This window comes from Hylobates moloch, unplaced genomic scaffold (genome assembly GCF_009828535.3).
Source record: "Hylobates moloch isolate HMO894 unplaced genomic scaffold, HMol_V3 SCAFFOLD_23, whole genome shotgun sequence".
Taxonomy (NCBI): Eukaryota; Metazoa; Chordata; class Mammalia; order Primates; family Hylobatidae; genus Hylobates; species Hylobates moloch.
This window is the reverse complement of record NW_026652298.1, coordinates 15,767,921-15,785,060: the sequence shown is the minus strand read 5'-3', so window position 1 is coordinate 15,785,060 and position 17,140 is coordinate 15,767,921. Positions and strand designations below refer to the sequence as shown.

At 39.6% G+C, this 17,140-nt stretch overlaps 1 protein-coding gene across 2 annotated transcripts in view; it reads right to left on the bottom strand.

Annotated features, from left to right (window-relative positions):
• Nucleotides 1–8,730, bottom strand: part of SREK1 (splicing regulatory glutamic acid and lysine rich protein 1) — a 36,888-nt gene extending 28,158 nt beyond the window's left edge. Inside the window, exon 1 of one of the 2 annotated variants that reach the window (XM_032144581.2) lies at nucleotides 8,455–8,730. In XM_032144581.2, the coding sequence (XP_032000472.1) occupies nucleotides 8,455–8,615 (161 nt within the window). In that variant the 5' untranslated portion in view covers nucleotides 8,616–8,730. The remainder of the gene's footprint in view (nucleotides 1–8,454) is intronic. The other variant, XM_032144580.3, reaches the window with a different exon arrangement.
• Between the last annotated feature and the right edge of the window lie 8,410 nt (nucleotides 8,731–17,140).

The following is a 17,140-nucleotide window of genomic DNA, read 5'->3' as shown; positions in this document are numbered from 1 at the left end:
GAAATACTATTAAATTAGCAATCCCACAAACATTAGCCGTTTTTAAAATCCAAAAATCCAGATTTCTTTGTAATTCTTCACGTTCAGGAACAAATTCATCTTTAAACAATGTAGAATAACCACATTAATAACGGTTAAATTTATATATATTCATGCTATTAACCAAACAATGTGATAATAAAATGCATCTGCATTTAGAACTTAAAACTATTTACATTATTAACACAATTAGTAAGGCTAATTAAAGTTGAAAATGAAAGATGTACCGCCGGGCGCAGTGGCTCACGCCTGCAATCCCAGCTCTTTGGGAGGCCGAGGCGGAAGGCGGGCGGATCACGAGGTCAGGAGATCGAGACCACCCTGGCTAACACGGTGAAACCCCGTCTCTACTAAAAATACAAAAAGTTACCCGGGCGTGGTGGCGGGCGCCTGTAGTCCCAGCTACTCGGGAGGCTGAGGCAGGAGGGTGGCATGAACCCGGGTGGCGGAGCTTGCAGTGAGCCGAGATCATGCCACTGCACTCCAGCCTGGGCGACAGGGCGAGACTCCTTCTCACAAAAAAAAAAAAAAAAAAAAAAGAAAAGAAAAAGGATGTACCTCTTAGCATCCAAGTCACTTCTGCCTAAGGGCATCCAATTCAGGATTCACTTCAGCCCTCAACAAAAATCCCTCCTTACCCAATCCAACACCTAAGTCAAAGCAACTTGTGTACTGACACTGAGGTAATTGTATGCACATCCAGACTTAACTCACCACCTTTACATGACCAAATCACCAATTCAGGCCTCTTGTGAGCTCTAGACTCCCAGGTACAAGTGCCTGCTGGAATATTACACCTTGATGGTCACTAAATAAGTTGAAAATACATTCATCAACCTCCTTCCTTACCAGTCTTGCCCTCTGTCCCCTATACTCCACATTTCAGTAAAAGATACCATCATATTACCCAAGTCTGAAACCTAGGAGTCACTAGTGTGACCGTCCTAAGCACTGCCCACCAACTACTTCCAAAGCTCTTTCTAGGTACACAATAAAATTCCATTTTTCTGTTCCTTTAAGTTAGGTGTGGCCATGTAACCTGCTTTAGTCAGTTAAATATGAGCAGAACTGACATGTGTCACTATTCTGAAGAAGCTCTGAGAACCACTGTTTGACTCTTTCCCTCTGCCACAATGACTGGCAACATTCAAAAGATGGTTGGGACTCATCAACTTCATCCCAGAGTGAATAACCACAATGAATAAAGATCCCATCCCCATGAATTTAGTCTAAAAAATATTTTGTCAGCCAGGCAGGGTGGCTCATGCCTGTAATCCTAGCACTATGGGAGGCAGAGGCGGGCAGATCACCTTATGTCAGGAGTTTGCGACCAGTCTGGCCAACATGATGAAACCCCATCTCTACTAAAAATACAAAAACTAGCTGGGTGCGGTGCCACACACCTGTAATCCCAGCTACTTGGGAGGCTGAGGCACAAGAATTGCTTGAATCCGGGAGGCAAAGGTTGCAGTGAGCTGAGATCACACCACTGCACTCCAGCCTGGGCAAGAGAGTGAAACTGTGTCTCAAAAAAAAAAAAAAAAAAAATTGTCAAACTACAAAGATCTGAAGTTATTTCCAAAACTCTACTTATTCTAACTGATAAATTATCCTTGACCTTTCTGTCCTCCTCATCCAATTGGTCAATAAATCCTGCTTAGAGTACCTTGTAAATATTTGTCACATTAATTTTTTCATCATTCTCATTACCAATGCCTTAATTCAGACCCTCATCATTTCTCATGTGGATTACTTAACAGCTCTTAACAAATCACACAGCACCCAGCCTCAAATCCTTATTAATGGTCTTCCACAAAAGCTCCCACAGTGATCTTTCTAAACACTAAATTTCATTGTGTCACTTCACATAATCAAATTTCCTTAAAGGTACTATTCTGTTCTTGCCTCGTCATGGAAATGCACCCAAAAATTATACCTGTGGTTCCAGCAACACATCACAAACATATGGGTCTTCATATATGCTGTTCCATTTGGTTATGATGTCCTAATGCCCATTTTGAATGCTAATTCCACTTTTCTTCAAGGCTCAAATTTCCAAGTCTTCTGGTAAACCATCTTAAGATACCGCAATCATTAGGTACAGCCTCCTACATGTGCTACCAAGACATTCTATATTGCTTTGGCACAGGCCTTAGCACGGTTTCCTTATATGAAACCCTCAAAAGATCCTATAAGCTTCTCTAGCCGTAAATGATTAGTCACCAGTCTCAAGGGCCCATTTCCCTGGCTGACCAGCAACCTCTAATTTGGGAAGTCAGGCTCAACCAAATGAGCTACATCAATCAATCAGGTTCTCTCTATTGGGCTGGAAGGTGACTTACAGTAAACTGTAGGCCAGATGATGAGTACATAATAGGTATGCAAAGAAACGGAGTAGATAGAAACAAACCGAACTGATAATAAACACTGGAGAGAAAGAAGCAGACAGTCATCTTGATTGCTGATATCCTTCCAGTTCCCAGTCCTAGTTCCCATGAGGCCTGGCTGTACTACAATCTCTGTTTTTCAATGTAGTGAAATCTTTCTTTTTAATAATAATGCCTCTTCTCAATGTACCTTGAGTAACACTGTTTCTGTCCTTTGTAACCAAAAACAATCTATGATTATAATAACCTACTAAAGCTCTAGCAATTCCAACAGGAATAACTCTTTTGCCTCTGAAATCTTCAAGAGCCTGACAGTCATCTCTGAAGCAACATTTCTAAATTAACAGATCCTTTTGTGAAGGAATGTAAACATAAGTAAGCATTACTGAAAACTAAAACCACATTTCCAAATACCCCTAGTTGAAATCTACTTCATTTCAAACTTAAAACATCCACAGGAATAGGAATTCCGAGTCTGATTTGTAATGCAACCACATGTGAAGATATGCCGCCAAAATTTCAGAAGCCTGGGAACTGGTTAAAAAAATGTTGGTCTGTTCTGAACAGTATTATCATGGAAGTATGGATACTAGGTATGGCTACTCCACTGATTGAAGCAACTTTCTTTTCTTTTCTTTTTTAGACACAGTCTCACACCGTCACCCGAGCTGGAGTGCAACGGCGGGAACCCGGCTCACTGCAACCTCCCCCTCCCGGGTTCATGCAATTCTCTTGCCGCCTCCTGAGTAGCTGGGATTACAGGTGCACACCACCCAGCTAATTTTTTGTATTTTTAGTAGAAACAAGATTTCACTATTTTGGCCAGACAGGTCTCGAACTCCCGACATCGTGATCTGCCTGCCTCCGCTTTCCAAAGTGCTGGGATTACAGACGTGGGCCACTGCACCGGGCCAATTTTCTTAATCTTCATTTCCAATTACCTTCCTTAAAATGAAGATCACCTTACATTTACTTTATAAAAATGCAAACATTTGAAATTTTCAGGCATGGTAACACTATTTTATTTTGACCATTATAAACTAAAATTATTAGAGTGGTAAGCCAACACACAGATAGCTCATCAAACAAATGTGTACTTGCTTGTGCCCAGGAGTTCAAGACCAGCCTGGGCAACCGAGGAAGACCTTGGGGGAAAAAAAACATAAAAAGGGGTGACATATTCCATTTGGTCTAAATGTATGCATCTATAGAAACTAGCAGGCCAGGCACAGTGGCTCACATCTGTCATCCCAGCACTTTAGGATGCAAAGCAGGCAGACTGCTTAAGCCCAGGAGTTTGAGTCCAGCCTGTGCAACATGGTGAAATCCTGTCTCTGCTTAACTAAATAAAATTTTAGAAATAAATTTTAGGCCAGGCGCGGTGGCTCACGCTTGTAATCCCAGCACTTTGGGAGGCCGAGGCGGGCGGATCACGAGGTCAGGAGACCGAGACCACGGTGAAATCCCGTCTCTACTAAAAATACAAAAAAGTTAGCCGGGCGTGGTGGCGGGTGCCTGTAGTCCCAGCTACTCGGAGAGGTTGAGGCAGGAGAATGGCGTGAACCCGGAAGGTGGAGCTTGTAGTGAGCCAAGATTGCGCCACTGCACTCCAGCCTGGGCGACAGAGCGAGACTCCGTCTCAAAAAAAAAAAAAAAGAAAGAAATTTTAAAAAAGAAAATAGCAGTACCCAAATTTAGCAGATTTTAGTTTGACCTCATTCGTCGACTTAAGTTTTGGTTTTTTAAAATACAAAATCTTATCAATTTTTCAAAAAAAATTACAACTTCTCACTGGGTAGGTAAACGCAGAAACCAAAGAACTAACTTTTTGGGCATCAATTAAATTTCTTGGCCTTAACTGGTTATTTTGTCTTTTATTAAACATAATGATAGCACTATACAATATTTTTAAAACCAGAGATAATAATATGTGTAATATTTTATCAGTACATTAATATACATCCTTTAGAGGACAGAGGACCTACCACAAAAGATATGCCAAAACATGAGCAAAGCATACAGTATCATGTACAAAAATATTAGTTGGTGCATTATTTATAACAGGGTTTCTCCATTGAGCTTCAGTGGCCCTATGGATTAGCACAATTCCTCCTGTTTAAGACTGCTTATGAATTGCTAACATTTACCTACTAAATGCCAACAGGCCTTCTAATCATTGTTGACAATCAAAAAGACACACCTCCCAATTTCTAGCTAAAATCCACTAACTTGTAATACCAAAAAAAGCAATCAAAATATCCAACAATAGAATTTCAAAAACACGCCGGGCGCGGTGGCTCACGCTTGTAATCCCAGCACTTTGGGAGGCCGAGGCGGGCGGATCACGAGGTCAGGAGATCGAGACCACGGTGAAACCCCGTCTCTACCAAAAATACAAAAAATTAGCCGGGCGTGGTGGCGGGCGCCTGTAGTCCCAGCTACTCGGAGAGGCTGAGGCAGGAGAATGGCGTGAACCCGGGAGGCGGAGGTTGCAGTGAGCCGAGATCGCGCCACTGCACTCCAGCCTGGGCAACAGAGCAAGACTCCGTCTCAAAAAAAAAAAAAAAAAAAAAAAAAGAATTTCAAAAACACACAATACACTCAGAAATTACTAATCTCTAAATATTATTACTATAAATAAAACAGCAATATAGAAAATGCTTATGACATATTAAGTGAAAAAAGTTTAAAATCAGTGTGATTCCTTTGATTACGATATATTACATATATTACATAATGATAGCACTATACAATTATTTTTAAAACCAATGAGGTAATATGTCCAATATTTATTAATGCATGTGAAAAGGACTGCAGGGAAATACACGGAAATGGAGAGAAGCTTTGACAGAGTGGTGAGATCACAAGTGCTCTTTCCTTTTCTCTATTTTCTATAAAGTGGCTTTAGTGGTTATATTTTTTTTAACTAAATAAACTTAAGTAGCTGACAGATTTTTACATTCTTTCTTAGAACTTTAGAAGACCAGAGAAGTGAAGGAAATCAACAAGCAAAAAAAATCAACACAGGAAAAATGTCTAGTGTTACAAATCAGGGTAGGCTTACCCTTCAGGGTTTAGTTACTTGAAGGGGGTCACAGGGAACTTACAGGGTGCAGATAATCCTGACTGTGTGCTGTATGTTTACTTTGTAAAGATTCACCAACCTGCGCTTATGACCTGTGCACTTCTCTGTAGGTACATTAAACCTCAATGAAAAATTTACCGAAAAAACAACAAGGATTTCTTACTTGTGTAAGAAAGTTTTCACAAGCTGTGAGACTGATTTACTGTGCAAAAAGTTAATAGTAATTCTACATATTTATCAACTGGCAGCACAACAAAAGGATGACAAACTACAAATAAGAATTCTTAACGCTTACAGTGAATGTTCACGCGAATTCCCTAGCCTTGTTAATGTTTAAAAAATAAAGATGAAACTCAACCATTGCATCATGCCAAAATAATTAAATTTCAAATCTGAATTTTCTTATTAGCAACTTAAGTCATTTTTTTTTTAAGAGATAGGGATCTCAGTATGTTACTTAGGTTGGAATCAAACTCCTGGGCTCAAGCTATTCTCCCACCTCAGCCTCCTGAGTAGCTGGGACTATAGGTACACACCACCACACCTGGCTCAATCATAAAATTTTAATGAGAAACTATTTTCACATTCTATTAATGTATTTCCAATATACCTGGAAATATGTATTTGAAAATAAATATGAATATATTTCCAATTTTAAAACGATTAAGTTTCTACTCCGCTCTAAGGATGTCATAAAATAATTTATGTGACACTGCAAAACAATATATTTTCAATACAACTACTACTATTGCATTTTTTATCCATTTCAGTCCAAATTTGCAAACACGTCTTCTAATATAAGGACCAGGCAATGACAACTTCATTACGAAGCAGAAAACCTGTGAATAAAGCATGTCAGTATTGCTGCAAAACATGAATGAGGGATCTAGTATTACAATTAGGGAAAAACTAGTTGAGGATTTTGCCTGGCCTATATATGTTACACGTATCCAACAATTTTGCTTATTGTGCTACAGTTTGTGAAATACGCTACGGTAATCTTCCATATGTTTAAGTAAAGAACTTTTTATTCTCTTTGACTTTTAAACTCCAAGTAATAATATCTGATTTCAAAAAAGTGGCCCATTACTGTCAGTTATGGCAATCTGTTGTCACCCAAACCCAGGTTTCAACCAAATAAATGATATTATGTTGATAATGAAGAACATTCTGCAATATATTTCTTCTACCTATGAGATACCTTATTACCACAGCCTTGAAAGCAAGATTTACAAAGGTTCATGTACAAAGTATTTTACTGACTGATTCCAATGCCTGCAGGATACGGCACTCCCCCAAACAATTCTCAATTATTAAGAAATGTTCTGAGAACTTAAATTGAGATGGCTGAAAGCATTTCCAAAAGTTAATTAAAGCAATAATGCCACGGTTAATCAATCAAAATGTATGTGCGTGCACTTATGCAGTATTCTCGTCAAAAATGTATTACCTGAATCTCGTCATGAATATAAAGATATATATATACACATATCTCTATATACCTCATCTATATATCTCATCTATATAAACTCAGATTATGAGTCATTTTACAAGACAAAATGAACTACAAAACAAAATATCAATGTCACGACTTTCTAATCTTTAAAAGGTGACGGGACTGTCCTAGATTAAAGGAGATAACTATTAATACATGGATTACTTGGCATATTCAAGGGAGACAGTGTATCTAATTACACACTAGATCAAAAGCAGACAAAAAAGCATTATTAGAATAACTGGGGAAATTTTAATAATCAACTGTAGCCAAAAATAGACAAAATGCTCGTGAAAGGAACATGGATCTTCAATGTATTACTCTTTCAACTTTTCTGTATCCATGAAATATTCCAAAATAAAAAGCAGACAAGAAAAACTTAAAAAGTAAATTTTAAATATCCACACAACTTTAATATAGCTATGCAACAGCACTGTTATAACCTAAGATAGAAAACTAAAGAAAAATAGGTCTAAATGCATCACTACGAAATAAATCAAATTTTTTTAAAGAAATAAATCTTGGGTAACAATTACCCCTTCCCTCAAAGGATTTTGATATAATGAACAAAAAAAGGAGGATCTTAATACTGTAAGATCTATCATTTAAAAAAAAAAGTTTATGTGTGCAAGAATGTGAACAACCTGCAAACCCCTTGCGAGTGTTCTAAATAATATCGTACGAGGGAAGTTTTACCATTCCAAAATACAGTATCTGGGAAGTGGCCGCGAGCTGTGAATGCCAGCCAAGGTCTGGACTTTAAATGTATACGTGAGGGATAACCCTGCACCGACCTACACTTTTTCTGAAAGCTTTGGGACAGTGTGACCTTTCAGGAGGAAAATTTAATCTGTTGCCAAAAGGGCTAACAGACATGATCTTTGGGAACATGGATGCGCTCGGTTAGATAAACCAAGATGCTAAGTTTGTGCGACCGTCCTGGGGAACAAATACAGCCCCAGTTCCATCTTGTCACCAGCAGCAGGCTTTCTCGTCAGCAAAACGGCCTGACACCAAGGCCTTAAAAACTGGACAGTGGCTCAGGCGCGGTCTCCGCGATTTTCAGAGTGGAAAAACGCTCTGAGGCGTTTGCCATGAGGGCTGTTCCGGGCCCACCTGCGGCCATCTTAAGTTCGGGGGGGAAATAAGAGGAAGGGGATACGGAATTCGAAGACCCAGCAGCGAACACAAGTCCCGGAGGCACGGAAAGGGCAACCATTCTAAATCCTTGGTAAGGGCTCCATGCAGTAGTTAACCCCCCAAATCCGACTAATAAGGAGAGCAGGACGGCGAAACCCCGGTGCCCTAATCAAATATGGGCACCAAGGTAAGCCCGGGCGATCACGTGACATGCACTGCGCGCCCGCGTCGGCGCTCTCCTCTACGCCTCGGCTCCCGAGGTCTCTATGGCGCCCGTGCCCCTCCCCCAGCCGAGCTCCAGCACTTACTCCGGGGGGTAGAGCCGCAGCTCCTCGATTTCTCCTAGGAAGGAAAAAAGCGTCCGCATCTGCTCGCTGGTCACCGCCGACGACAGATTCGTCACCTGAATCACCGACGTGGGGGTGAGGCCGAAGCCTAAGCCCAAACTGAAGCCGCCGCCGCTGTTCATCCCGATCCCGCTGCCGCTGCCTTCCCGCTCCCCAACGTCTACGACGCGTCAGCGACGGAGCCGGGAAAGCGGAGAACGCGCGGCCGCGAGCGCGCTCCCGCTGGCGAATTCACAGCGCCGGGCCGATCTAGCCGCTCATTTCACAACTCCCCTGCTCCCGGGGCTGCGCGCGCCAGCCGGAAGCGTCGCCCGGCAACCCGGCGGTTCTCGCGAGGCTGCGGCCTCCAGCTCCCGAGTGCGTGGTGCTGTTGCTGCTCGTTTCACCGTCTGGATGTTTATCGGTGTTTTTGTTTTCCCCAAAAGTCGATGAGAGTCTTGTGCTCCTGTCTACCCGGTTCCTTCCGGTCTCGGATTGGGAAACCCAGCGGCCTGGCCTGCTGGTGCGGGACTGTAAAGGAGGAATGACTCTTGGGCAACACGGAAGAACACTTGACCAAACTATAGGGCAGCCTTATCACATACAGGCAGCACCCCAACTCCAACTATTTTTAAAAATTGGCAGGCGTCCTAATTGTGAAAAAAAAATTTACAAAATGCGTAGGTTCAGGTTGAATTAAGGAAAGAGGCAGTGAGATGAAGGCTGTGCAGGGGTTGTTTATAACCTGTTTTTATTCCCTCGTTCTACAGGTATTGATTTTTATTGAGTGCTATGTCCCAGGCACTATTAGGCAAGGGCACGTAACAGACAGTTATAGACAGTTCACATAGAACTTGCAACCTAATGAGAGACAATAGTGAGTCCATGGCAGCTGCTCCCAAAATGCCCTCCGCAGATCCCTAAGGGTACCGAGACCTTTTCAGTAAGTTGGCAAGGTCAAAACGACTTTCATAATAATATTAAGAGTTTGTTGACCTTTTTCACTTTGTTGACATTTGCACTGGTAACGTAAAAGATTAAACTGCTGACACCTTAGCAGCAATCAAGGCAGTGGCGCCAGTCTTGTACTGGTAGTTGCATTTTGTGTTCTTCACATCATACAACATTTAAGGTTTTAAAATATGCTAGTTTCACTTTTAAAATGTCCTTCACAAAGAACTAAAAATTGTATTTTTTTTTCAAATCCATCCTTGCATACACGTCTTTTAAAGAATATGTGTGAAAAAATGGAAACTACTGCCGCTACATGCCCACGTGAAATGGTTGTCTCCGGAAAAAGCACTAGTGTAATTCTTTGAATTTTCACGGAAAAATACAAATTTTGTTACACTTGTATCCACCAACTTGAGCTTGACAGCTTTCCAGTACTTAAAGACTTTTCTAGTAAAAGAAGCATGATATTAATTTAGTTTTGACATTATATAATGAAATATGTCAACATTTTTGTGATCTTTACAACTTAGTGGACACCTATTTTTCAAATGGCCAGTGGGTGCCATTACAAAGGCAAAAAGCCTCTGGTATGTGCAAGATAGGTTGATGGATTTCAGTGCTTAATTGAGGTGGTTTCAGATTCAGTCCACACTGCAACGCAGGCTAAGAAACTACCACATGTAAGTTTGGTACAGTATCAAAGAATAATATCTAGAACTATCTGGAAAGGCTATAAAGTAGTTTTCCCTTTTCCAACACCTTATCTTTATGATATCAGATTTCCCTCATATATTTCAACCAAAACATATCACAACAGATTGAATACACAGAAAACTCATGATCACAGAGAAGGAAACGTCAGTCACTGTGGTCTACTTGAGGGTGGAGGGTGGAAGGAGGGAGAGGAGCAGAAAAAATTATTGAGCACTGGGCTTAATACTTGGATGATGAAATCATCTGTACAACAAACCCCCATGACATGAATTTACCTATGTAACAAACCTTCACATGTACCCCTGGACCTAAAATAAAAGTGAAAAAAAAATAAAGAATACATAGATAGGAGAATTCAGCTGTCTTCTATTAAAGCAGACATTTAAAAGGTTTGAAAAATGTAAAACAATGCCACTCCTCTCACCAATTGTTTGGAAAAATATTTTATCATAAAAATGCATCATTTTGCCTTCACTCTCAGTTTCTAAGGAAAAAATGCGTCATTTATATTAACATAATAGGCTTATAATTATTTTTAAATGAATCTCAAAATACCAAATTTCTCAGGTTTAATTTCTAATATGGATAGTAATAAAAGCATTTTAGAGTCCTTAATAATCTTTAAGAATGTAAAGGGACTCTAAGACCAAAATGTTTGAGAATTATTATTACCATAGGGATAAGCATGGGGGAATTCAGTGCACACAGGACTTAGTTCTAATGGAAGACTTCCCAGAAGAAATATTGCTTAAGCTGAATATTGAACAAATAGGAATTACCCAGGCAAGGAGGGAAGGAGGAGCAGTGAAGGGCATTCCAGACTGAGCATGTAGAATATACAAAGGCAGGGAGGTAAAAGAGAGCTCGAGTGAGGTCCAGAAGATTCAAAATCTATTATTGCTGGGCTGAAAATGACTAGAGATGCATGCAAAGGAATAAGCCTTTATGAAGGGTAGAGGTTACTTTATCATAAGCTGGGAGCCACTGAAGACCTCTGAGCTGAAGAATGACCATGATCAGATTCATGTTCTAAAATGACTGGCCATGTGCGGTGGCATATGCCTGTAATCCCAGGATTTGGGGAGACTAGGGCAGGAGGATTGCTTGAGCCCAGGAGTTTGAGACCAGCCTGGGCAACATGAAGAGACCCCTTTTCTACCAAACAGTAACAACAAAAAAGTAGCCAGGCATGGTTGTGCATGCTTGTAGTCCCAGCTACTGGGGAGGCTGAGATGGGAGGACTGCTTGAGCCTGGGGGTTCAAGGCTACAGTGAAAATGAGTTGTGATTGTGCCACTGCACTCCAGCCTGAGTGACAGAGTAAGACCCTGTCTCAAGAAAGGAAGGAAGGAAGGAAAGAAAGAAAGTGATGACTGTCACTGCAACCTGGAGATAACATTGGAAAGGGTATAGACTAGAGGCAAAGAAACTGGGTAGGTTATTGCAATAATCTGAATAAGCTATAATGAAGTCGTGAACAAAGGTAAGAGGTGGTAGTAATGGAAAGCAAGGAACAGCCCCAAATTTGAGAACCACTGAACTCATTTGAAGATAAAAGGAATAAAAGCTGTCCACTCAGAAAAATATATATGGACATACACTCAGTTTTAGCTACAATTACTTATGCTTTCTGGTCCTCCTGAAGTCCAACCATAGATCTCTCAGATTAACAACTAGTTTTGAACAATTCTCAGACTTTAGTGTGCATCAGACTCAGCCCGTGGGCATGTTACAACAAATTGCTTGTCCCATCCCCAGAGTTTCTAGTTCAATAAGTCTGGAGTGGGGCCTGAAATTTTAATTTCTAACAAGTTCCCAGGTGAGCTCCTTCTTGTGGTCTGCAAACCCCATGCTGAGAACCACTGGTTTAGAAGGTTGTAAAAGCAGTATTCTTAATGGACTTAATCTACTCTTAATAGTAAAGCAGAAGGAGGAGTTTAGATTCATGACTTGGAGAATTAAGTAAACAATGTCATAATTTAGGTCCAAAAATATGAAGGAAGAGCAGCTTTGAGAGGAAAGAGCAGAAAATATTGAGATCCATTATGGACAACATTCTGAAATGAAATTTAGGACAAATGTCTAGAACTAAGATATAGCACTTGACTTAAGATTGAGAGGAGATATAGATGCACCAGGAACATTTGTAGCAGGAAAAGTGCTGTGGACAATATTAAACAGACAAATACAACAAACAGCCAAAAAAAAAAAAAAACAACAACAACAAATCAAGCCCCAAGGAAAATTGGAAGGGAGGATAGTCACAAAATTTAAAGGAAGAAAAAGTTTTTGATTCTGGGGGGTATTGTTGTTTTTGTTGTTGTTGTTATAGAGATGAGTTCTTACTATGCTGCCCAGGCTGGTTTCAAACTCTTCCGTGTGGAGAAGAGGTAACAGTATCCCTCTATAAATCTCTCAGGGAAACTTACCAAACCTGGGCCTATTCCAGCCCTGCCACTCTGGCCAATGTGACTGTTCTACCATGGACTTCTGAGATACATTTTAAAATTCCAACCTGCATGCCATGTTCTGCTTCCAAACTCTGTAATCATTCTCATGGCTCCAATTTTCAGCTATTTCTTTATCTCCAGGGCTCTTGATTTCATCTGCATGCTAACCCAGCACCTTCAAATACAACAGCATAGGAATAGTAATGGCAAAGTTTCAGTGAAAAAAAATAAAAAAAGCTGCTCACAAGGAGGCTCAGGCCCACAAGAGCCAACCAGAAACCAAAAATTCAAAAAACTAAACCCCAGTAAAGAAAGCAACAGAAAAAAAAAAACAAGAGAAAGATATACATGATAGATTTTAGGTACTTACTAGACTGAGAACCAGGAGGTGACTTTGGAGAGAGCAGTTCTGGGGTGTACAGGGACAGAAAGAGAATGCTAGAGCTGGGAAAGTAGATAAGTGTGAGATGTACTTACAAGAAGAGGCTTTGATGACTGTTAGTCTTCTTGTTTTGGTTTTCAATGAGTGGGATCTGCTATGAATCTACTCTATGGAATCTGAAAGGAAATTTTGATAATAGGGAATAATTTAGGAGTAATTTCAGATAAGGAAAGATCTGTAAGTAGTCTTACGTTTGTACGAGGAGTGCTGATTATATTCTTAGGAAGAAAGCTGAATAGGTTGTACTAGAAATAATCAGAAAAAGAGTAAGAACTGTGCATACATAAGTGTGCATGTGTGTGTGTGCATGCACATGTGTAACGTGTTTTGGAGTAGTACTCTTCCAAAACTGAAGCAGAAACTCTTAGTCTTCTCCTGTGCTAAACCACGTGACCTTTGCCTTTTAGGATCCAGAACTCTCAATTCGTGATGTCTCTAGTGGGCTAGCTCTGGAAGCTTATCATTGGCATTACTTTTTACTACTAAAGAAATGACTCTAACTTAAACTGAAAAAAGTGTACACAATGATGGCAAGGGTATTTCATGGAGTGGAAGAAATAATTGCACAACCAAATCTTGATTTGGGATGTGACTAAGGCATGTTTAGAAACCTTAACAGTCTTTGACTACACAAAAGAAAACAAAATTTATTACAAGACTAAGGTACCTCACAGATTTGCAGGAAGAACTGCACAAATGTTAGGAAAGGAGGTGACCAGGGAACCTCTAAGAACTTTAGCCGAAGACATTCATAGACCACCTCAAGTGTGCTGTTGATAAGGTAAATCAACTCCAGCAACACCCAGCTCCTGCAAGCACTGATATGCTTTTTGTCTCTGTCTATACATTTGCCTTTGCTGGAAAGTATATATAAATGGAATTATACAACATATAGTCTTTAGTGTCTGGCTGCTATCATTGAGCATGTTTTTGAGGTTCATTCATGTTGGAGCATGTATCAGTAGTTGATTAATTTTTGTTGCTGAATAGCAATCCATTGTTGAATATTCAACATTTTGGTTTTTATTCATCAGTTGATGGACATTTGGATTGTTTCCAGTTTTGAGCTATATGAATAATACCCCTGCAAACATTCACATACAAGCCTTGTTTCTCTTGGGTAGATATTTATGAGGGGAATTTCTGAGTCATATGGTAAGTTTAACTTCTTTTTTTTTTTTTTTTTTTTGAGACAGGGTCTCCCTCTTTCACCCAGGCTAGATAGAGTGCAGTGGCTTGATAATGGCTCACTGCAGCCTTGACCTCCCAGGCTTAAGTGGTCCTCCCACCTCAGCCTCCCTAGTAGCTGGCACCACAGACACATGCCACCACTCCTGGCCTAGGTTTAATTTTTTAAGAAACTGCCAAACTGTTTTCCAATGAGGCTGTACCATTTTACATTCCCACCAGTGATGTGAGAGCGTTACATTTGCTCCATATCCTTACCAACACTCAGTATTATCCTTTTTGATTATAGCCACCCTAGTGGGTATGTAATGGTATCTCATTGTGGTTTTCATTTGCATTTCCCTAATGGCTAATAATGTTCAGCAACTTTTAATATGCTTATTGGCCATTCATATTTCTTCTCTGATGAAATGTCTATTCCAATATTCAAATGTTTTGTCATTTTCAAATTGAGACATTTATCTTTTGTTATACAGTTGTAAGAGCTCTTCGTAATTCTAGTTGCAAATCTGTAATTTTTGCAATTCTAGTTGTAATTCTAATCTTTGTAATTCTAGTTGCAAATCTGGACACACGACTTGCAAATATTCCTGCCCAATCTGTAACTTTTATTTTCATTTTTTAATGATACCTTTTAAAGAGTAAAAGGTTTTTATTTTGATGAAGTTCAAATTATCAATGTTTTATTTTGTGTATTATGTTTTTAGTGTCACAACTAAGCAATCTTTGTTTAATCCAAGATCACAAAGATTTTATCCCGTGTTTTCTTCCAGAAATTTCATAGTTTTAGCTCTTATATTTAGGTCTTTAATCCCTCCTTAATTATATTTTGTGTATTTTGTGTATGGATCTATATATTTTTTCCTTCATATGGTATCAAATTGTTCTAGCACCATTCATTGAAAAGACTATACATTCCCCCATTGAATTGTTTGGCACCTTTGTCAAAATTCGATTGACCATATGTTGAAAGATTTATTTCTGGACTCTCTTTGATACACTCTTACTTACTGTAGTTTTGTTAGTTTTAAAACTGGGTAGTATAAGCCATGCAGATTTATTCTACTTTTCCAAGTGTTTTAACTGTTGGGTTCTTTTCACTTTCTGGATCTGCTTATCGATTTCTTAAGAAACTCCACGAGGATTGTGATAGAGATTGCATTGAATTCATAGGTCAATTTAGGAAGAATTGTCATTTGACAATACTGAGGCTTCCTGTCTGTGAATATGGAATGTCTATTTAGTTAGGTCTTCTTTCAGTATTGTGTTCTACTGGTTTTGCACTTCTTTGTTAAATTTATTCCAAAAGTATTCTTTCTGATGCTATTGGGAAAGGAATTGTTTTTTAATTTTATTTTTGGACTGCTTGTTTGTATGTAGAAACCTACAATTATTTTTGTATACTGATCTTTGATATGATTTGGCTTTGTGTCCCCACCCAAATCTCATCTCAAAATATAATCCCCACATGTCAGGGGAGGGTCCAGGTGAGAGATAATTGGATCATGGAGGTGGTTTCCCACATGCTATTCTCATGATAGTGAGTTCTCACGAGAGCTGATGGTTTTAAAGTGTGGCACTTCCTCGTTCTTGCACACACTCTAGCCTGTCACCTTGTGAAGAAAGTGCCTGCTTCCCCTTCTGCCATGATTGTAAATTTCTTGAGGCCTCCCCAGTCATGCAGAACTGTGAGTCAATTAAATCTCTTTTTTTTTTTTTTTTTAAAATAAGTTACCTAGTCTCGGGCAGTTCTTTATAGCAGTGTAAGAACGGGCTAATACAGTAAATTGGTGCCACCGAGAGGGGGGTACTGCTAAAGAGATGCCCAAAAATGTGGAAGCAACTTTGGAACTGGGTAACAGGCAGAGGTTGGAACAGTTTGGAGGCCTCAGAAGAAGATAGGAAGGTGTGGGAAAGTTTGGAACTTCTCAGAGACTTGTTGAATGGTTTTGACCAAAATGTGGGTAGTGATATGAACAATGAAGTCCAGGCTGAGGTGGTCTCAGATGAAGATGAGGAAGTTATTGGAAAGATTTAGCAGAGACTGGCAGCATTTTGGTCAAAACCATTCAACAAGTCTCTAGGAAATTCCAAACTTTCCCACATCTTTCCTGTCTTCTGAGCACCCCAAACTGTTCCAACCTCTGCCTGTTACCCAGTTCCAAAGTTGCTTCCACATTTTTGGATATCTTTACAGCGGTACCCCATCCTTTTGTCCTGAGACCTTGCTAAACTAGGTCTGGTAGCTTGTATGTTGATTCTTTTGGATTTTCTACATCTAGGATCACATGGTCTATCAACAGGAACAGTATTCTTTCTTTCCTTCTAATCTGTATGCCTTTATTTTTTCTTTTCTAATTGCATTGACTAGAACCTTCAGTACAATGTTGAATAGAAGTGATAAGAACAGACATCCTTGTCTTGTTTCTGATCCTTAGGGAAAACAATCAGTGATTCACCATTAAGTATGAGTCTAGCTCTACATTTTGCTGATGTTGTAGTTTTTCAGACACCCTTTAATAGGTAAGGAAATGCCCTTACATTCCTAGATTATTGAGAGTTTTCATCATACATTAATGCTGGATTTTCCAAATGCTTTGAAATGACATGATTATGTGATATTTCTAGGATAAAGTCCACATGATTATGGTGTGTAATCTTTATATGTTGCAAGTATATAATTCATATGTAAATATGTAATTTATAATTTGTTGGTAAAAAAGTGTTAAAATGCCTTATTATCCTTTCAGTTTCTGTAATGTCAGTAGTGATGTTCCCTCTTTCAATTTTTTATTTTTTTATTTTTTTGAGACACGGTCTTGCTGTCACCTAGGCTGGAGAACAGTGGCGCGATCATAGCTCACTGCAGCCTTGAACTCCTAGGCTCAAGATATCTTCCCACCTCAGCCTCCTGAGTAGCT